The 22788-nt window shown below is 36.4% G+C and overlaps 1 protein-coding gene across 1 annotated transcript in view; it reads right to left on the bottom strand.

Moving 5' to 3' along the window:
* The window catches only part of LOC136875300 (transcription factor Sox-9-B), a 272937-nt gene extending 253150 nt beyond the window's left edge, over positions 1–19787 (bottom strand). Inside the window, exon 1 of the mRNA XM_067148875.2 lies at positions 19250–19787. Coding sequence (XP_067004976.1) covers positions 19250–19397 — 148 coding nt within the window. The 5' untranslated portion in view covers positions 19398–19787. The remainder of the gene's footprint in view (positions 1–19249) is intronic.
* Positions 19788–22788: the final 3001 nt, after the last annotated feature.

The following is a 22788-nucleotide window of genomic DNA, read 5'->3' as shown; positions in this document are numbered from 1 at the left end:
TATTATTCCAGTGGCACTTATGACCACCCCTTTCCCTGAAAAACGACTTTATATTTGTCATTTAAGATGACCAGATAACTGAAAAAATGGAAAAGTATTTATAGTACAGAATTTTAGACTATTTTTGGAATACCTGAAGCACATCAATATTGTGACTAGATCGTCATGGTGATTGTGCGTAAGACAAAAATGAATGTTCTTTCACTGGAAAAACGAAGTTCTCTAATAAAGAAAGATCTCAACGTGATAGAGAAAATCAGTTTAAACGCGCAGAAAGTTAATTCCAAAAGTGTATTGAAAATCAGGAAAAGAAAAAATGCGAACAATGACATTAAGAAAAGGCGGTGGCAACCATAGCAAGATATAAGCAATGCGGTTTTCGAGTGATTCAACCGAGACCATACCTGTATGTAGAAAAGGCCCTCAGATTTTAATTCTCACTTAGGTGTAGATAATTTCCCCGCAAGAGACGGTAGATAAGACAGATTTCATCTGCGATAGAATATCATCCTGCAAGTAGTTTGCGGAATATTGCGACGCAGTAATAGTAGTAGTGCTAATAGTCAATAGTTTGATATTCCCTTTGAGAAGATCATCCCCACTGAATGACCTAGTTTTGGTTATTTATCATCTGGTCACCTTTAGGTTTTATTATTATTATTATTATTATTATCTTCATCGTTTTAGTAAATTTGAATATTTTTAGCAGTCTGTCAAATCAACCAGTTAATTACAGTAATACTTCACTTAGCCCTTAGGCGAGCTTCTTTATATTGTGTGAAACCACTTTGCATGAGGTTATCTTAACATTATTTTATTATGGTGAGTTACAAAGGAAACTGCATTCATGATAAACTTCCTAATCAATAATTTATCCGTCTAATGAAGCCCGTTTTTGTAACCAATGAGATGTTTTTCTGCTCCATCTCATTTGTAGCATCAGAACGACTGGCATATCTCTTCGTCATTTTCATTTGATTTGCTTATTTCAGGCGCACAAGAATATTAAAACCATAAACAAGAAGTAACTTGCGGAACTATGAGATCGATTGTTTAATTAATTAAATATTTACTTAATTAATTAATTAATTAATTAATTAATTTATTTTGATTTGCCTGCAATTATGGATGAGCTTAAGGATCAGGAATTAAACTGACCAGATACCTGCAACAAAAATGTAGAATATTTCTGATCTAATTTATTATATGTTCCTTCCATGGATGTACTCTTCTGAGGAGTTAATTTTCTTCTGTAGTGGTTTGTTTTCTCTGAGCAACGGATAACGCACTTACACAACATTTATTTTAGTTGTGAGCATTGCTCTGAGCGTGTGCATACGGAGGTGACTTTTCTCAACAGTGAACAACTTATTCATGGAGGAAAATACTCTTTCCACATAATCCATTAGTTAAAGATAAACGCAGCATGTACTCAACAACTACCCAATGTCTAAACAGGGTATTTGTGCAGATGAAAAGTGCTTTAACATATTCACCCAGCGACATTCCACGCTTGTGTTCTCATAGTTTCACTTCGCTACTTCGGTATCTAACACATCATTTTTATTCTTTTGCTAGGGGCTTTACGTCGCACCGACACAGATAGGTCTTATGGCGACGATGGGAGAGGAGAGGCTTAGGAGTTGGAAGGAAGCGGCCGTGGCCTTAATTAAGGTACAGCCCCAGCATTTGCCTGGTGTGAAAATGGGAAACCACGGAAAACCATTTTCAGGGCTGCCGATAGTGGGATTCGAACCTACTATCTCCCGGATGCAAGCTCACAGCCGCGCGCCTCTACGCGCACGGCCAACTCGCCCGGTCATTTTTATTCTTGTCCAGCATACTTCATTACAAGTTTCTGAGAACGTGCAAGATCTAAGGACAATCTTATGAAATGGGGCATCGTGCATGATGGGGACTCATTGTGCGAATGTGGAGAGGAACAGACTTCTAGGCATCTCTTGCACTGTCGTCTATGTCAAGATTCATGTACAGGGTTGGAATTAGCACTGGCTGGAAACAATGCCATCAATGTAGCCAAATACTGGTCACAACTTGTGTAAATAATGTATATATAATGTAGATATTTTCATGTAATACTTGATTTCTCCTTTTTGATTTTTATGTATCTTCTTCCATTTGTTATACTTACTATGCAAATTTGTCAAGTGCTTCATTCATAACTATATACGATAATTTGTTCATGTACATTTTTCATATTCAGTACATATATTTAGTATCTTTCTTGTATATATTGGTCCCTCTGACACGAATAAATAAATAAATTCTGAGAACGTTTTCTACTTCTGTGGCTGTTACCTTTTTACCCTCAATTTTAAGTATTACTCCATGGATAATGGACATATGGCTGTGCAAGTACATAAGGTCAACAACTGCATAGAGATTCTCGAAGAAGGACTTCAGTATTGTTGGTCATTATTTTCCGGCTTAGAAAAAAAAGTTTTAATCAATGATTAAAAAAGTATGAATACTCTTTCTATTCTACGCATCGAGCCTAACAATCTCGTACTATTGTAACCATGCAACTCTTCATCAATGAACTTGCAGAATTTTTTGAGTGATTCTTTCAGTGCATAGTTACCGACTCACCCATTATGAAACTGAATTTAGAAATACGTGGGACTTTTTGGGGACGTGACTAATGTTTCCGAGACGCTTAGACAAAATTCGGATACCACAGTTTTATTTCTAAATTAACACTCCACAACAGTTATGAACAAGTGAAATGAAATAGAAACTTAAAAACAGAAATCTGTGATTGAGTGCATAACATAAGTATAAATGTAAATGTGTTTCATTGTCCTGAAGGTTCACTTCAGTACTCTGAATTAAACGATACGAATGCCATTTTTTGTTGATTCTCAGTCGACAATACAATCTAGTATCTATCAATTATCCTGAAATTCTCTATTTCTTGATATATTGCAAGAGTATATCACTTAATTACTACATTCTGATATCAGTAGTGTATGTGATTCTGTATCTTTGTACGGAATTGTATGCTACTGAGGCATATTGGAGATCATGTACTTACAAAGTTATTTTTTAAAATACAAAAATGTTTTTAAGAATAAACACTAAACAAGGTGTTATTGTATTGGTGATGCTGAAGAGTACTTTTACTTGTACAAGGAATTTAGTGTATATCTCATAATCACTTTTGTACAGAATGCCAATGCATTGCTCATAAAGCACATTCATAGTTAAGGACGTGATGACAAACATTACACGTTTGAGGCTGGACAAGAATCAGTTTCGAAGATCAAACTCAATTGCAAAGACAATGTCTTACCACCTAAGCAAGCGAGTCCATGAACTCAGCAATAAGGGAAGTAACCGGGCCCATCGGGAGAAATAAATGTTTATCTTTTCAAGTCCATTTTCTTGACGGTTTTTGCATATTGTGGACATCTTATTGTCAATATTAACACAAAAATCCGCCAATCATAGGAACTTTCTCAGTATGATATCTGTATGATTTGTATTGTATTTAAAGAACATTATTGATGTGCTAAATTCTTAGCCGTAGAACTTGCTAGAAAAATCTAAACCCAATTTACGTAAATATGGTATTTCCATCTTTGCAGACAACGTTGACAGTTAATGGCTAGGATATCCGGTTAAAACAATAGAAAAAGGATTACAGATACCAATATAAGAATTAGAAAATGGTTGGCAGTTACAACAGTTGCCAGCATAGACACGTTGAAACATGTGTGGATGGAATAATGTAATCAATCAATCAATCAATCAATCAATCAATCAATCAATCAATCAATCAATCAATCAATCAATCAATCAATCAATCAATCAATCAATCAATCAATCAATCAATCAATCAATCAATCAATCAATCAATCAATCAATCAATCAATCAATCAATCAATCAATCAATCAATCAATCAATCAATCAATCAATCCTGATCTGCATTTAGGGCAGTCGCCCAGGTGGCAGATTCCCTATCTGTTGTTTTCCTAACCTTTTCCTAAATGATTTCAAAGAAATTGGAAATTTATTGAACATCTCCCTTGGTAAATTATTCCAATCCCTAACTCCCCTTCCTATAAATGAATATTTGCCCCAGTTTGTCCTCTTGAATTCCAACTTTATCTTCGTATTGTGATCTTTAGGATTATCGCCCAGTGTCAGATTCCCTATCGTTTGTTCACCTAATCTTTTCTTAAATCATGTCAAAGAAGGAAATTTATCAACACCTCCCTTGGAAAATCATTGCAGTCCCTAATTCTCCTTCCTATAAACGAGTATTTTTCCCACTTTGTCCTCCTGAATTCCAGCTTTATCTTCAAATTATGTTCTTTCCTACGTCTACAAGCTCTACTCCAGCTTATTCGTCTACTAATGTCATTCCGTGCCCCGGAGATAGCTCCATTGTCATACCAATATTAGTTGCAGTAATGATGTGCTGGAAGTTAGAATTCACTCTTAGTCACAAAATTAATGTGTCTTCAAATATATTTTAATTAAACTGTAGTCTTCCTGCTAGACTCTGTTCTGTAATGATTTTAAGTTCTATTTAAGGATATGGAACGAAGTTCTTTCAGGATTGGGAACATCACTGGGAATAGTAGATTAAAATCCCACACACGGGCAACCTACGAGTCGCCTTTTGTGGCTTTCCACTTCAACTCCAGAACTAAAAAAATAGGCCACGGTCCTTACTTCCTAATCGTATACTGTTTAAGCTTCGGTCACTACATTTGGATGCTGTGAAGAGCGTTGCTCACGTTGTGGTCCAGTAAAAAATATATAACACTCATCTTAGTAGACATGACTTTGGTTTTTCATGCTTTCTTCCAGTCATATAGCATTGCATGGTGATCTTTGGAAATATATCCAGACAGAAGAATTAACAAGTAACGTAGAGCATTAAGTAGATTACCGTGAATTTTGGACAAAAATAATTCTATGAATATTGAATTTTCACGACCGCATTGTAATCGAAACCGACTTTCAACGTATTAGGTCGTGTTATGTACATTTAGTACGTGTTGAAGAGATGTTAAGTACAGAACAAAAATGGCCAACCAGACACCAGTGGGATCCGAACCCACAACCTTGCGATTTCGCGTCGGTTGCTCTGCTAAATCGGGAGGTTGTGGGTTCGGATCCCACTGGTGCCTGGTTGGCCATTTTTGTTCTGTACTTAACATCTCTTCAACACGTTCTAAATGTACGTAACGCGACCTAATAGGTTGAAAGTCGGTTTCGAAAAATAATTCTCGTCATTATGTACCTACCGAGTAGGCGATTTCGCTAAGCGGTTCGAGCAACATAGCTGTCAGCTTGCATTCGAGAGAGATTAAGATCGATCCCCACCGTCAGCAACGCTGAAGATGGTTTTTCGCGGTTTTCCATTTTCACACCAGGAAAATTCTGGGGCTGTACTCTTTAACTGAATCGGTTATTTTTGTAACCCCTCAAGTATCTCATTTCGTAATTTTGTCATATTATGTGAGAAAATGTAAGCTGCAACATAGGTGCATCATTATATGCAGAAATCCCGCCTGATGAATAGAATGGGTGTGAGGACACTGGGAACTTTGAGTATGGTTTCGAAATTCTGTAAATCATTGATTTGTGGGGTTTATGAACGTAACTATTGTTGACTACAACCCCTGGAGACCTCTACTGTTCAAGAAGTCTGCCCTGTCCAAGGAATCCCATGGGAAGGGAGTTCTTCGGGATATGACAGTAAAGCTTCAGGTGTCACAGTACAAATATTTCGTGTGTTCTAGGGACCTCTTTGGTATAGTTGATAGTCTTATAATCTAAAACTTCAGGCTTCTTAACAGTATTCCCAACCAGTGCCACTGTGATGCCAGAAAAAAGAGCATGCAAAAAGAATCTTCCCATTAATATACAAAAAATGGATGATTTGAAAAAAAATGGAAGTATACGTACCGAATGAAGGGGAAATTCAAAGATTCTGCAAAACCGTGTATGACTGAGATGTCACCGACAGAGAAACTGGTCAAAACAGGTTATTCATTTCAAAATAATTTCTACGGTGGTACATTCATAAGAACGTAATTTTCAAAAGTTTCTAGCGATATTTTTTCTAATTGATATGGAAATTATTTTCTAGTTGAATATTGCAATTCAACATATTATCGTAAGAAACATGTGCCATGTTATGATTTTAAAAATTCTTCATTCATTTTTGAACATTTAAACCAGTCTTGCAACAATTGTACTATTTATAAAAGCAAATTACATATCTCAATGGAATGCTGAATTAATATTAAAATTTAAGGAAAAATAAAAGTATTTAAAAGTTTTATACGTAATTAATTATTCAGTTTTCTTATTTTCCCACAAATTTACAATTCTTGACTTGCGGGGTTTTAAAAATAACCGATTCAATTAAAGAGTACAGGATACGGTGACTTCTCTCCCAGACTTAGCCGTTTCCTATCCCATCGTTGCCATAGAAGGTGTGGGTGTCGGTGCGACATGAAAAAATGATTGGTAATAAACATATATGTCCCTATAACCGACTATATCACCACCATCAGATAATTGATCCTCTATTGCTTTATATGATATCTGGATAATTATTAAATTTATCTCTAAAGATGGGCATAACGAATTCTAGAGCTAAGAATTTAGTATATACTGTAAGCAATTAAAGAACGATAAACATAACGCAATTGCTGTAAAGAGACTCGTATTAGATACTATATTTACTCTCATCAAAATATTAAGAATACTATGGTAACCTAAATACAAATTTGTCCATTAAAAAAAAAAAACAGCTCCTTACAAAATACTTGCACAGATCGAAAATTCCTGTTAAAGTCTGTAAGTGATGAACAATTGTAAACAAGAAACTTCCATCGTTGCTGTAAATAAATTAGTTCAACAAGATCAAGATTATGAATGTGGTCATAGGGTAATGAAATCATTCAATACTCGATGCCCGGGACAAGTACACTACACAGCATAACGGTGTTATCTAGCAGAGGCAGTAGAGGTATCTGTTCGTTACATCGTTAGAAAGTTAGGAAATTTAGTAGCAAAACATCTATTTAAGGTGAGGCAGATGACCCTGGGGCTCACTCCACCTGCAGTATTATATGGATACGTGTCACGTTGTTGGCTTAAGGCAATCATACAGCACATAGCCTGGTTAGTTCACTCCTCCAGGGGTCTTTATGATCTGTTCGGAGGTCCACGGTCGTGGTGCAGGGTTGCAAACCCCTGGCTGATACGAATTAAACAACTGCCTTATCTAAACCTGAACTTTGGCTGCATAGTCATTGTCCCGAGCTAGCCAAGAGCCAATGATCGGACATCCTAAGGCAGAATTGCTTTGCGGAAAGGTGGCCAGTTCCTTCCCGCTTCTCATAACAACACGATGCAACCCATCCAAGTTCTGAAAACGCTCAATGCCGCTTAACTTTGGAGATCTCATGGGATCTGGTGTTTCAACATGGGTACGCCTTGTTGCTGAATTTAAGACTAGTTTGAAGGAATGAAAACGGTTGAATTCAGCCTCAAGTATAAACTGAAAAGAGACGTGGTTGAGATAAACCTCCACTGCTCTCGGTGTAGGTCTAGTTATCTGTGGTTTCCACCTCACCTCCAGGTAGATACAGAACTTCTTAAGAATTTCACACACCACAGATAATTAGGCAAACTTCGCGTGTTCTCTGAGTACAGACGGCTATTGACGACGATATCTCAAGCTCCTTATATGGAATAACATAACCTTCTTACGAACTCTCCTCCATGTTACTGTAAAAGTGCAGCTTGGTACTAGCTGTTTTTCAATCCATATACATTACGACTATATATTAATTTTAACTTGATATATAAACAGGCGAAATAAAGAACTATGATTTATTTATTTAATTAATTAATTAATTTATTTCATCATCATCAACATCATCTGTTTGCCCTCCAGGTTCGACTTTTCCCTCGGACTCAGCGAGGGATCCCACCTCTACCGCCTCAAGGGCAGTGTCCTGGAGCTTCAGACTCTTGGTCGGGGGATACAACTGGGGAGAATGACCAGTACCTCGCCCAGGCGGCCTCACCTGCTATGCTGAACAGGGGCCTTGTGGAGGGATGGGAAGATTGGAAGGGATAGACAAGGAAGAGGGAAGGAAGCGGCCGTGGCCTTAAGTTAGGTACCATCCCGGCATTCGCCTGGAGGAGAAGTGGGAAACCACGGAACACTACTTCCAGGATGGCTGAGGTGGGAATCGAACCCACCTCTACTCAGTTGACCTCCCGAGGCTGAGTGGACCCCGTTCCAGCCCTCGTACCACTTTTCAAATTTTCGTGGCAGAGCCGGGAATCGAACCCGGACCTCCGGGTGTGGCAGCTAATCACGCTAACCACTACACCACAGAGGCGGACAATTAAATTAATTAATTAATTGATTAACTTATTTATTTATTTATTTATTTATTTATTTATTTATTTATTTATTTATTTATTTATTTATTTATTTATTTATTTATTTATTTATTTATTTATTTATTTATTGTGAACATAGCAGGTCAGGAGTCCCAACTACAATGTTCACAATTGTTACACATACATAAATTGATTAACAGTTAACAATTAATGGACTGCCTAGCCGAGGTGGTAAAAGCGTGCTAGGTTCAGCCAGACGGAAGTGAGTTCGATTCCCCGTCAGGAAGTTGAGAAATTTAAGAAACGAAATTTCCGCTTCTGGAGGTGCACATGGCCCTGAAGTTCACGCAGCATACACCAAAAAATGAGTATTAGGTTAATTTCTGAGGGGCAATGGTGGCCGGACATAGAGTTAGTGCGGAGGTTACGGATAGTGGAAGCCTTTACCTTCTACACCGCCAAAAGACTTCATGGCCTGTATGGAAATGTCTTTGGTAAATTACTATGAGTGATACACTAACAAGGTTACACACATGAAACATAACTCTAATATCATATCACAACACAAGGTGCTATTGTTAACTAATAAGAACGGCTAAGATGTAATATATTTTTAAATATATTAGAACAAGGTATTTCACTTAGGATGTTGTTGAGATGTATGATTTGCGAATTTTACACTAAATCATTTCATGTGGCTATTTCTAGCCGGGTGCAGCCCTTGTAAGGCAGACCCTGAGATGAGGGTGGGCGGCATATGTCATGTGTAGGCAACTGCGTGTTATGTGTGGTGTGTGAGTTGCAGGGATGTTGGGGACAGTACAAACATCCAGCCCCCGAGCCACTGGAATTAATCAATGAAGGTCAAAATCCTCGACCCGGCCGAGAATCGAACCCGGGACCCTTTGAACCTAAGGCCAGTACGCTGACCATTCAGCCAACGAGTCTGACGAAGTTTACACTGAAATATGTTGAAGTACGCTGTCTCTATGAAGTTATACTGAGGAGTACAGTGTTACATGAAGAAATAATTGTAGCTTCTGCCATACTAAACATAATTTATGAACGTATCGACGAATACTGTTCTTATAATAATTATGGGAGTTATTATGAATGTCAGATATTGAAGTAAAGAACATAGTATAGATAGTTTCAGTGGTTTCAGAGAAAGAGGTTGGCCGCAACACGCCACTGATATGTATGGCATATGTACCCCAAGTCCATTTCTGATGATGTATAGTATGTATAGTGCAGAATGAACTAAAACAAGTTACTTTCAGTGACCTCATTTATGGTTTTGACAATACGAAAGTGACTTGAGGTATGAGTGATATTAGTAACCCCGCTCCTTATGCAGACAGTCCTTGTGTTGACTGCTGTGAAGGCATGCTTCGTGTAGTTGAATCATGTGCACGTGTCAATAGGTGAAGAGAACAACGGGAACATCCTTACTCTACATTTCCCCAGTAAATTCATTCAGGAGTGCTGAGGATTCAACGTACATACGCATTCACAATGTAGTGGGGCATTCACAAAAGAACTGCCTTTCGAGTGTAAATGGTGGCTTGACTGAGTATGAAACATATTTCAGAGTTTCAGCACATTTACTTATATTAAACTTTCTTGAATTAGTAGTATGTACCAAGATTGAAAAGGTACTATGGATCTAAGTGACATTTCATTATATTTTTTAAAAAGTAAATAAACTACCTTGTTGAGGCGTTTTCTAGCTTGAGAAAGTAGTCAAAATCGGCAAAATATAAACATGTATTTAGATAAGTCAGTTAAATCTATATTAATAAAATCGAATTCGAACTACAAAGATATAGGCGTACATAAATCAAAACAGACATGCCTTTAATGCGGAACTTACAGGTATCAACATACATTCCCGTGTATCTAGGTACTACAGAACCTAACACATCTCCTATTATCCTTAGTAACGTCTGAAATAATCGCGACTCACCGAGGGTGTCAGGTTATAACAGTGTAGTGTGGAGGCAGAAATCGGAGTTCAGAAGCAAAACAACGTAAGAACACAAGTGTAAGAATTTTTCATGAAGTGAGGAACTTTTTTCTTCTTATTATTATTGTACAAACATGCATTATCTCCATAACTGTTGGATTAGTATCCTCCTCCTTTTGATTTTCCTACATCCTATTCTTGATTTTCCTAGGAGGTATATTAGTTCTTTTTATCTACATCACTAGTTTAGCTTCTAATGAACTATTTTATACTTCTATAAAAACCTTTGTCATTACTTTATTATTAATAACTCTAATTTTAATAATTTCATCGATAAGAGATCCATATTTTACCAACATACTTACCAAAAATATGGACCTTAGTTCTCGTGGTCTTAAAATATTTCTGAATATTCAAACTGATGTTCAACATCAAACCACAATAATGAGTTGAAGGAAATCTTCCAGATACTATGGAGCTAATGTATACTAATAAATAAAAGTCGAAGTGTAGCGACCTGTAGAGATAAATCAAGAAATTAAAATAGACAGGAATTAATGGGGCACTGTCAGCTACCTTAGAAAGTTAACACTTTATACCAGAGAAGCGAATACTCACAGGACATCTTTTGAAAATTAACCAAAATTACCAGCAGGAACGAAATTGGTGCTCAGAAGCAAAGCAGCATATTTGCACAGCCGTAAGCATATTTTTACCCAGACGGAAACTTTTCTTCCGAAGTATAAGGTATATCATAGACTGAAGACTAAAACACGTGTATTGATACTTTAAGTAATATATGTGTTAAATCAGGTATCGTTAACAAAGAGCAAAATGTATTGGGAGCCAACCTGCTCGGCGCTTTGGAGGGGCAGGAGCAACTTAGTGAGGAACTGAGGGGAAGTTCGTGACGTCATGCATACTGAAGCTCCGTGATGATGTATGTTACTTTCGCTCTATACCACTTTCATGCTCAGTTATTACATTAGCTGTCATTCACCATGGAAGACAGTTCCGCTAAGCAAAACATCTGTTGAAATTTCTGTTCCTTTAAGAAGTAAACAAATTTACAAATTGTGGTTTCAGGAAATGCATATGACAACTGTCCCAAAACCTAGGATATAAACGTAATGAAATAGATTTCTTCAGGAAATATTACTATTATAATGGAATACTTTTAATTTGTCTATGAATATTCATTTGCCCTGTTATATTCTCTGATCTGTATCCGGTCGTTCCTCTGTAAATATGCTCCGCTTTCTCTCGGTACCAGGTATCACGAGCAGGACAAGTAGTGCCTGCTCCCTAAAGTAATGAATGAAGACCTGTATGTTAAATAATCTCATGGAAATAATACTGAATGTATTTTGGTCCTTTAATTTAAAGAACATGAAGATCTAGGTTCACCTGTTCATTAATCTCACAATGTAGCACCGAGCAATTTTCTCTGTTAATTCTTCATCCCGCAGTCTGGTTAGATTCTCAAAGAATACCACCAAAGTTTATGCGGTTATAGAGAAAGCTCAAACATTAATGGCAACACCATAATGAGGCATAAAAGACTTGATGAGGGGTGAGGTAGTTTGCTATCGCTTTTCTCACTGGGACATAAAATGTCATTGCAGCACGACTCACCCTAGCAGCATCCAGGAGCACTCAATGTCACTACTCAGCAGCTTCCATACTGTCACAGCCATAAATGGCACTGGAACTTCAATGGAAGCTATATTTTTCCCTGCCCTATGCCAAGAGAGAAATGTTAAAGTAGTGCTTCCATCAATAAATGGTAAATGCATTTATCGTTGATTTTTCTCTTATAACTCACTAGCTGTTAACCGCGGCTTCGCTCACGTGGATTTTGTAATCTGATAAAAGTAATCATTCTTCGGTACTGCATGCACTAAGATATTATCTGAAAATATCTCAAGTATAAAAACTCATCAAAAAATTGCGTTTTGTTTACCTCAGTACCTCTTTGTAAATCACGTTTGTGATATTGCCTTTCGGGGCTACGATGACCAGGCTACTGGCAGAGCTAACTCTAGAACATGAGATATAGAACTGTACTTGTCAAGTGTTTCTTTATTTTTAGAAGGGATTCCAAATACCTATTTCCACGTCTGTAACATCTTCAGATTTTGATATAAAAGTATCCTCATAAAGAGAATTCAATCGCTTCTTCTCTCCTTTTCACCCTCATTAACTGGCCTTTCTGCAAACAAAGCGAAAAGTATGTTCCTGTATTTTTAAATGAGATTCCAAATACCGATTTTCACGTCAGTAACATGTTAAGTTTTTGAGATAAACTGCTGATATATTCATTTTTAAACTTCACCGGCTTTTTCAATTATTTTTACCCTCTTAAGCGGATTTTCCGAAAATAAACAATATGCGTTTCTTTATTTTTAGAGGGTATTCGAAATGCCAATTTTCACGTCTCAAGTATCCTCATAAAAAGATCCAACTCCTTCTTCATTTCTTTTCAATCCCCCGTTAAGTGGATTTATCGAAAACAAAACGAAAACGTGTTTATTTTTAAAGGAGATTCTAAATACCAAATTTCACATGTATAACATCTTCAGTTTTTTAAATATATCCTGATAAATGTAATTCAACTTTTTCACTTCTTTTCACCCCCACCCTCCAACCCAAGAGGATTTTCGGGGAAAATACGTGTTCATATCTAAAGGAGATACTAAATACCATTTTTCACGTCTGTAAAATGTTAAGTTTTTGAGATATAGGCCCTAAGTATCCTCTTGAAAAAATTCAACCCCATTTTCGTACATGTTCACCCCACTCAAAAATGGATTTTCCAAAAACAAAGAAATATGTGTTTCTTAATTTTTAAAAGAGATTCCAAATAAATTTACAATATTTTTACGTTTGGAACATATTAAGTTTTTGAGATATCCTAATTTAAAAAACCACCCAAGTTTTCGCATTTTACACCTCCCCAAGGGGATTTTCCGGAAACAAAATATACGTAATTCAACTTCTTTTCTTTTCACCCCCAACCCCCAACCGAAGTGGATTTTCGGGGAAAATACGTGTTCATTTCTAAAGGAGATACCAAATACCATTTTTCACGTCTGGAAAATGTTAAGTTGTTGAGATGTAGGCCCTAAGTATCCTCATGAAAAGAATTCAACCCCATTTTCGTACATGTTCACCCCCACCTTAAATGGATTTTCCGAAACCAAAGAAATATGTGTTTCATTATTTTTAAAGAGATCCAAAATATGTTTACAATATTTTTACGTTTGGAACATGTTTTTAGATACCCTTATTTTAAAATTCACCCACTTTTTCACATTTTCACCCCCCTCCCAATGGGATTTTCCGAAAAAAAAGTACGTGTTTCTTTATTTTTGAAAGAGATTCCTTATGCCACATTTCAAGCCTGTAACATATTTTTGAGATATAGGCCCTAAGTATACGTAAAAAAAAGGATTCAACCCCCATTTCAATCCTTTTCACTCTCCCTTAAGTGGATTTTTCGAAAACCAAAAATACGTGTCTCTTTATTTTTAAAGGAGATTCTAAATACCACTATTTAAGTCTGTAACACGTTAAGTTTTCGAAGTATACTCATTAAAAAATTCATCACCTTTTCACTTGTTTTCACCCCTTTAAGTGGATTATCCAAAATCAAAAAGTACGTGTTTCTTTTTTAAGGAGATTTCATGTGCGAATTTTCACGTCTGCAGGAGCTTTTTTTGAGATATAACTATACTCATAAAAAAGGCTTCAATCCCTAATTCACTTCTTTTTACCCCCTTAACTGGAATTTCCGAAAACATAAAAATACGTGTTCCTTTATTTTTAAATGATTCAATATACCAATTTTTAAGTCATTAAAGTGTTAAGTTTTTGAGATATACACATACTTATTTTAAAATTCACCCTCCTCTTCACCCCCTAACGGACGGAATATCTAAGAATCCTTCCTTAGTGAGAACCTATGCTGTAATATAAATGTATCCCCAAAATTGCATTTCTTTATGTGCAGTAGTTTTGGTTCGGCGATGACGAAACAGTCAGTCAGTCAGTCAGTCAGTCAGTCAGTCAGGACATGTTATTTTATATATACAGATTGTCATTTATATGTATAGTACAGTCCGCGGGTGTCATTATAGTTCGTGTCAAATGGGAAGCTGATTCCGCTGCAGACGTTGTTTTTTAAGTAAAATTATTTTGACATACTGCACGGAGTAACACGACAATATAGTAGCTGCTTGGTTGGAAAATTATGAGTTGGCTCTGGAGGCCAAAACACTCCCCATTTGACACAGACTATAGTTAGGTATTATTTGATAATCCTCATATTAAGAATTTAGTCAGGATGAGTAGCTCAGACGGCGGAAGCGGTGGTATTCTGAGTCCAAGTTGGCGGGTTCGATCCCGGCTCAGTCCGGTGGCATTTGAAGGTGCTCAGATACGTCAGCCCTATGTCGACAAATTTACTGGCTCGTAAAAGAACTCCTGTACAACAAAATTGAGGCATCTCGCAAAACCGTAAACGTAGTAAGCGGTAAGCAAACCCAATGCCATTATCACTTTCTAACATTGAGTACTTTCTCCCCAAAATGTAGAACTTAGGTTTAAATAACTAAAGGAATGTTTTGATATTGAGCTTTTCCACTCACGTCCTTCCGGAGTAAGACATGACCGTGACTTAACAATGAGACTCTTTGTAAGTCCACGAGAACAGCTCTTCTTCAGGCGGCATGCCGCGTAACGTGATACGTGCAAGTGACTGTTCGATCTAAGCGACTTCCCAGTTGAATTATCAGGCTGTAATTTTGACGTTCTTACGCTCATTTTCTCATATTTTTGTAATCAGTTCCTATAAATATCACTGGTAGGAGACTTGAAAAAACCCAAGCTGCAATAATAATTAAATCGCTATATTAATGAAAGACGAGCTCCGTGATGGAGGGGTAACGTTCCTTCCTCTAACCTGGAGACCCCTGGTTCGAATTCCAGCCAGCTCAAGGACCAGTTTTGGTGTGAGTGTTGGGACGATGTTCACTCAGCCTCGTGAGGCCAATTGAAGAAGTCTGACACAAAAGGCAGCGGAACCGGTCAAGAAAGCCAAGCAATAGGCTGAGGTTGTCGTTATGCTGACACGCCACGAATTGGCTTTAATAATAATAATAATAATAATAATAATAATAATAATAATAATAATAATAATGCTTTTTCGTCCCACTACTTTTACGGTTTTCGGAAACGCCGATGTGCTGGAATTTTGACTTACGGGAGTTCTTTTACGTGCTGGTAAATCTACCGACACGGAACAGACGTATTTGAGAACCTTTAAATACCACCGGACTGAGTCAACTTGGGCTCAATAAGCCAGCGCCTTAACCGTTTGAGCCACTAAACCCGGCGGGGGATGGATTTGTTGTTTGTCGTATATTAGTGAATAGGGTGCCATATCGTCGCAGTATATACATGCTCGATTCTTCCAAAGACACGTGGATTCGATTATCCGGTTGGATGTCGAATATTTAGAAACTAAATTTCCACCCCTGGAGGTGGCACTTGGAGAAAATTACCGACAAGAGAGCAACAGAACGACGGAGAAAAAAATATTATAAGGGTTGACAAGATATGAAATACAAAAAAATCGTGAGAAATATAAGACATTGGCTGTAACGACGAAGCAGTCTTTAGTGTATGAATGAATGTTGAAAACTTATCACATTTATTCTTTCTTGGTAGTTAATGACTTTTCACATTGCATATAAGATTAGTACTGGCCTAGAATATACAGTATTTCATAAGAAAATTATTTTATCTATGTGTTTAACATACCTTCAACTGGTATAAATTTAAGACCGCTGGAGTGCAGGAAACTTGCTCTCAAATTGATTCTTTAACTTGCCAATAAATTAATTAACACGGATTTTTCACATTTACGCACTCCTAGATGTCAACGAATTGCATTCGAATCGATCCTGCAATTATGAGCTGAGGAGGCTAATCTTTAAACAATGTAGGTATGTCCGTTTCACAAATTGTCAATTAAACGTTATGGATTTAAGGCAGTATTAAGTATGGTGCAGTCTTACGCTAGTATGGACTAAGTCCAACAATCACGGAATCAAGAATATTATAATAATAATAATAATAATAATAATAATAATAATAATAATAATAATAATAATAATAATAATAATAATCAATTGTAACCTTGTATTCGGGAGATAGTAGGTTCGAACCCTGCTGTCGGCAGATGGTTTTCCTTGGTTTCCCATTTTCGCACCAGGCAAATGCTGGAGCCGTAATTAATTAAGGCCACGGCTACTCCCTTCCCACTCCGAGCCCTTTTCTATCCCATCGTCTCCGTAAGACTTATCATTGTCGGTGCGACGTAAAGCATATTGCAAAATAATAATAATAATAATAATAATAATAATAATAATAATAATAATAATAATAATAATAATAATAATAATAATATACTGGGAGTATCAAACAGCATAACTAGAGGGAATTTAAGAAAGGAAAGTGCCACATGTCGTATGCAGTAGATATTAGACCTTCAAAGCCAAGAACAATGGACATTCTTAAAATTCTGGCAGTACCGAGAATCGAACCAAGGCCTCCAAGGACGGCAGCTAAGGGTCATGAATAAGTTAAGATTTATCGTAGACGAAAAGTTAACTACTTATCAGGTCTCAGCTGTATACGATTATTTTAACTCTTATCATGTAAACGCATCCACACCGAGTAATTTACGTTAGTTTTATAAAACCACAGACAATAAATTGATGGCAATTAATGAATATGATTACATTCACCATTTACTTGGCATATGGCGCGTTAGGAGACACTTGTACTGTTATTATTATTATTATTATTATTATTATTATTATTATTATTATTATTATTATTATTATTATTATTATTATTATTTGCAATGCATATTCAGGAACAAAATAGAATTTATACGTTAACATAATAATAATAATAATAATAATAATAATAATAATAATAATAATAATAATAATAATAATAATAATAATAATAATAATAATAATAATAATAATAATAATAACCGTAAACTAAACTCGTGTCCTCTTCCCGAGGTGACGCTGCTCTTTTGTTACACCCCAAATGTAGGTGAGCTACACGTACCATTCCATCCACATACCAGCCCTTCTGTCATTCTTAAAACTCTAGTAGTACCGAGAATCGGACTTAGGTCTCCGAGGACGGCAGCCAATAGTGCTAACCGTTACGCTACTAAGATGGAAATAATAATAATAATAATAATAATAATAATAATAATAATAATAATAATAATAATAATAATAATAATAATAATAATAATAATAATAATACGTACTTCAATACTATCATATGATACCGTACGTATGATGTGCAAATGGTAAGAAATAAATATACATAACGAAGATTATATTGATATGTCATTGTAATTGTAATGTGATACCTAACACGCATCACACATCACAAGGTTATCTGTGGGCATAGGTAGATAAATAAAAATACTCTATTAATGCACAATATTTTAAGTAGCGGGGAATACAGTGCTATTCAGAAGTACGTTTTAAAAATGTTGACACGTTCGATGTGAAATCTTTTAATTATTACAACATTCCCGTCTTCATCAGCAACGTGGAAGTCGTGTTCTTCGACATTGTAGGATGAATGTCTTTTTTGCATGAAAGTAATTTTAGTTCAAAAGGAATGGTCTTCGAACTTTTCCGAGTGTTATTATATGATTTATATACTAAGCACAATGGTTAGATTTTATCTCTTATACAGAAGCATTTGCATAGTTAAACATTTTCTAACATGCAGCTTAGGAGTGAGGTTGTTATTTAAATGATAATAGTAACTCTATTATTATTATTATTATTATTATTATTATTATTATTATTATTATTATTATTAATATTATTATTACCTTTTTCCATAAAACAGCAAAGTAATTTGAAAACATACCCAGTAATTGAGTAATATAATATAATATAATATAATATAATATAATATAATATAATATAATATAATATAATATAATATAATATAATATAATATAATATAATATAATATAATATAATATAATATAATATAATATAATATAATATAATATAATATAATATAAATCAACCCTTAACATGTCAATTCGTATTACAAACCACCATCCATTGTAATTTAAAATTAATTGTAACCTGAATCGTATCTAGCTCTCTTCTTCTTGTTCTTCTTCTTTCCTTCGTCTTCTAATACCTTCTCGTAACACAGTAAAATAATTTGAAAACATTCCCCATTGATTTCATAATTATTGGCATTATTTACAATAACTAGTTTTAATGCTGATGTTTACCCATCAATAATAATAATAATAATAATAATAATAATAATAATAATAATAATAATAATAATAATAATAATAACGAACAAGTTGGTCGTGCGTTTAGGATCGCGCAATTGTAAGTTTGTATTCGGGGGATAGTAGGTTCGAACCCCGCTGCCGGCAGATGGTTTTCCGTGGTTTCCCATTTTCACACCAGGCAAATTACAATCACAATTGCAATTTAAAGTTATAGTGTATAGCATATTATTAGTATTATTATTGTCAGCAATGTATAGCTGGGCAATGCAAACATAATTTATGAAAAAAGCCATTATTAAAACTGCAAAATGTAAATTCGCTAGGAATTGTGTTTTTTTTGCGACGTTACCGGAACTGCCAATTTTAACTGATAACCAATAGATGAAAAAAAGTTCATTACGGACGGAGGTGGTCAAATTTTCATAATTACTTCGTTATTCTTTTTCAGATTAAACGTGACACATTTGACACTTTATTTAGTAGTTAAATAAATAAGAAACACTACCTTCTAATAATTTTCCAACGGCCTCGTCGAGTGGAACACCCTCCTTATCAGGCGTCGAGACGTCCGAATGTGAGACAGTTGAGGGCGACCCCGCAGAATCCGGCGCTGGGCTCTTGTACATATTAGGAACGACAGGTACACTTTGCATTCACAAGATTAGCATCTACTGAACAAGCTTCAAAACTTATGCTAATGACACTTTTTTGAGTCCAGCTGTCACCATCGCTTTACCCTTTTACTATACTACTGTCATTGTGCACGTAAAACTCTTCGTACTTTTAAACAAGCAGCAAGTTATATTTTCATCTCCATAAAACTTGAATGTTCTGCAAACATATTTTTGATCAACAAGATTGTCACTAATTGTATCTTCAGTTTAGCCCGCTTCTTGGCATTTTAATACACTTTTTTACGATATGTTGGCAGTTACGCTCACACGCTAAATGAAGGGGTATTTGACGCTTTAACAGTTAATTTCTCGGCTGGTTAACGCGAGCGGGAGCGATCCGTATTTCAGGTGGCTTATTGAAACACACGGCCTCCTGACATGCAGCTTACAGCGTACATGTGTCACTGACTGGATGCAAAAGTCTCCACCCCGCGCTTCATCTTCACTAGCATGAGAAATAAAAAGAAGCTGAAAAAGAAAGGAGAGAGATGGATGGATGTTGTAACAGAGGAGGTGGGCCAAAAAGTAGTTCCCTCCCTCTCACTCCTGTAGCTTTTTAAAACGGCTCTCTCTCTCCAACTAACACGCCTCCTGACCCCCCTCTACGTTTCACCAGGTTTATAAAGAGGCAGTTAATTTGCTGCCGATAGTCCAAGTAGTGTAAACTTCACTCAATGACAGGTTAAGTTTTCGTCACAACTTTCATAAGCATTTACATCTTGGATCATCATTTGTATCCCTTATCTTTGGCAGTAGTGGTGATTGTTGACTTACAGGAAGATTACCACGTTCTCATAACATGCATAGGGTGAGGAAGAAAGCGTTTTGAACCTTGAAAAACGAGATAATCGGCTAAAGAGGAGCTATTAGAGGAAGGAGAATGAAATTCTCTCTAAGTCACGTACACCTAGTTATTTTGGGGTCAGAAGAAGACAATAATTGACTAAGGAAAGTCTGATAAGAAGGGTAAAAGACAAAAACATGATGCAGAAAACAGGAATAATAATAATAATAATAATAATAATAATAATAATAATAATAATAATAATAATTTTATGTTCCATTAGCTACTTTGTATGGACGCAGGAATTGTGTCTCGCTGGCCTCAAGAATAACGTATTTGAACACGTTCAGAAACCACAGGACTGAGCCAGGATCAACCCTGTCAATTTTGGTTCAAATACTAACTGTCTGAATCACTCAGCCCGGAAAAATTGGAACCAAATCTGGTGTAGGGATAACGTGCCCGCTTCTTACCAGGAGGATCCTGTTCGATTCCCGGCCAGGTTAGGGTTTTTACCTGGATCCGAGGGCTGATATGAGGTCCACTCAGCCTACGTGATTATAGTTGAGGAACTGTCTGACGGTGAGATAGCGGCTCCGGTCTAGAAAGCCAATAATGAAGACCGAGAGGATTCGTCATGTCGACCACATGACATCTCGTAATTTGCAGGCCTTCTGGTTGAGCAGCAGTCGTTTGGTAGGCCATGGCCCTTCGGGGCTGTAGTACCATGGGCTTTGGTTTGGGGAGAATCGCTCAAGTAAATAGATGACGATGATATTGGTGTTTGTTTTGTTTTGCGTTGTTTTAAGGGAACAACCATCGAGGTTATCGGCCCCTAATGACATGGTATGATAAAAACTTCACCGATAAGGATGGTATGAATGTAAAATAAGCAGCGGATTTTTCTAATAAAAATATTTTAAATAATTATAATATTGTTTAATAGTAAAAGTTAAATAATACAATACCTTCATTATATAAGGTGATTTTCTACAGAACATACGTAGCTGGCTTTGTTGTTTAACAAACTCGTCATCTCATTGTGAATTGTACGGGTAGCCCTTTATGAAATAAAATTGAGGACTTGTTATTCATTGTCGTAATGATAAAAGTGTTATTCATACTAACATTCATTGGTTTAAAACTGATAATAGAAAGGTTGCAATTGCTATAAAGGTAAACTTCATATATTCATTTGCTTTAAAAGATTAGTCCAATTTAAAATCCCTATTAAAAACTCCTCCTCAGCAAGTGAACAAATTCGTCGGAAGCAGTACCTACACCGTGTACAGAAGTTAGGTGTCAGGAATGTGATCTATTTATCCTACTCCTTAAATCAGACTTTGGAATGTAAACGAGCTACCGTCTGATGATTTTCCGTGCTATGAGAATTAAACACGTTTATCGCATTGGTTTCTCTGCTTTGCCGATTACCTCACTGTGGCAGATATATTCTTCTAGGAAAAACACGTTAAGTTTTCATATACACCAAAATAATGGCAATATAGGCCTACAGCAGAAGTTCTGAGACAACCTAGAACACCCTAGAATATTTTTTTAAAAATTTATTTATCGTTTCCTAATCATGTTCCCATGAAACATACAAATGATGTTATTATTACTGGCTGGATAGTGAGATGAGTTTTGCTAATATTTATACGCCGTTGAAAAAAATATGCCCATTGTCGATTGAATAACTGAACTGTGAGAACAGAAAAGAAACAAATAATTGTGGATATTAGTAATTATGTATATTATAATAATAAATTTAACTTTCTGTCTTCCATTATTTTATGAGAGCTATGAATAAAGTAGTAGCAACGTAGTCTAGACACTGGCAGGAGATGGGGCGTGCGCAAATAGGATATGGGAGCGGTCAGGTGGCACTGGTGTCGATGTGTAGTGTGCATTTGAGGGGCATCAAGCTGGGAGTGTTGTTGCTGTGTGGCGTTGAAGTGAAGAGTGTGGACTTCACCGCTCTAAAACATGTTTTCAAAAAGTGATCAGCGTTCGTGGATTAAAATCGAGGTTGGCCGTGAAAAAAATGCATCCGAATGTTATCGAGGATTACGCGAAGCCTGTGGCGAGAATGCGTTTCAGTGTAAACCGTTTGCACGATGCGTCAAGGCGTTTCGCGTGGTTCGGAATGAGACTGTGGATTTCCACTGCACAGGTCGGCCGATCATTCCTCAAGATCAGATTGACATCGTGAGTGCTCTCGCTTTCGTAGACCATGGATGGACTGTGCGGGAATTATACGTAGAGGTTGGTCTCAGTGATCAAACGGTGTGGCACATACTAACGAAATGTCTTCAATGAGGAAAATTGCGTCCCTTTGGGTGGCACCGGTATGCACTGGCTGGCATCCGCCTGGACAGATACCGCAACGAAGGAGACACATTTCTGCAGCGTATTGTCGCCATTGTCGTCTACGAGCCTGAATTAAAGCGTTAATCGCCACTTCCACATAAATTTCGACAGGAACCCAGTTGGGTGAAGCTCATTGTGACATACGACTAGGACATCTGCATTTAGGGAAAATGTTCGTTTATAGGAAGAGGAATTAGCGATTTGAAACATTTACCA

This window comes from Anabrus simplex, chromosome 1 (assembly GCF_040414725.1).
Source record: "Anabrus simplex isolate iqAnaSimp1 chromosome 1, ASM4041472v1, whole genome shotgun sequence".
NCBI lineage: Eukaryota > Metazoa > Arthropoda > Insecta > Orthoptera > Tettigoniidae > Anabrus > Anabrus simplex.
Note: the sequence above shows the minus strand (reverse complement) of the source record. Positions and strands in the feature narration are given on the sequence as shown.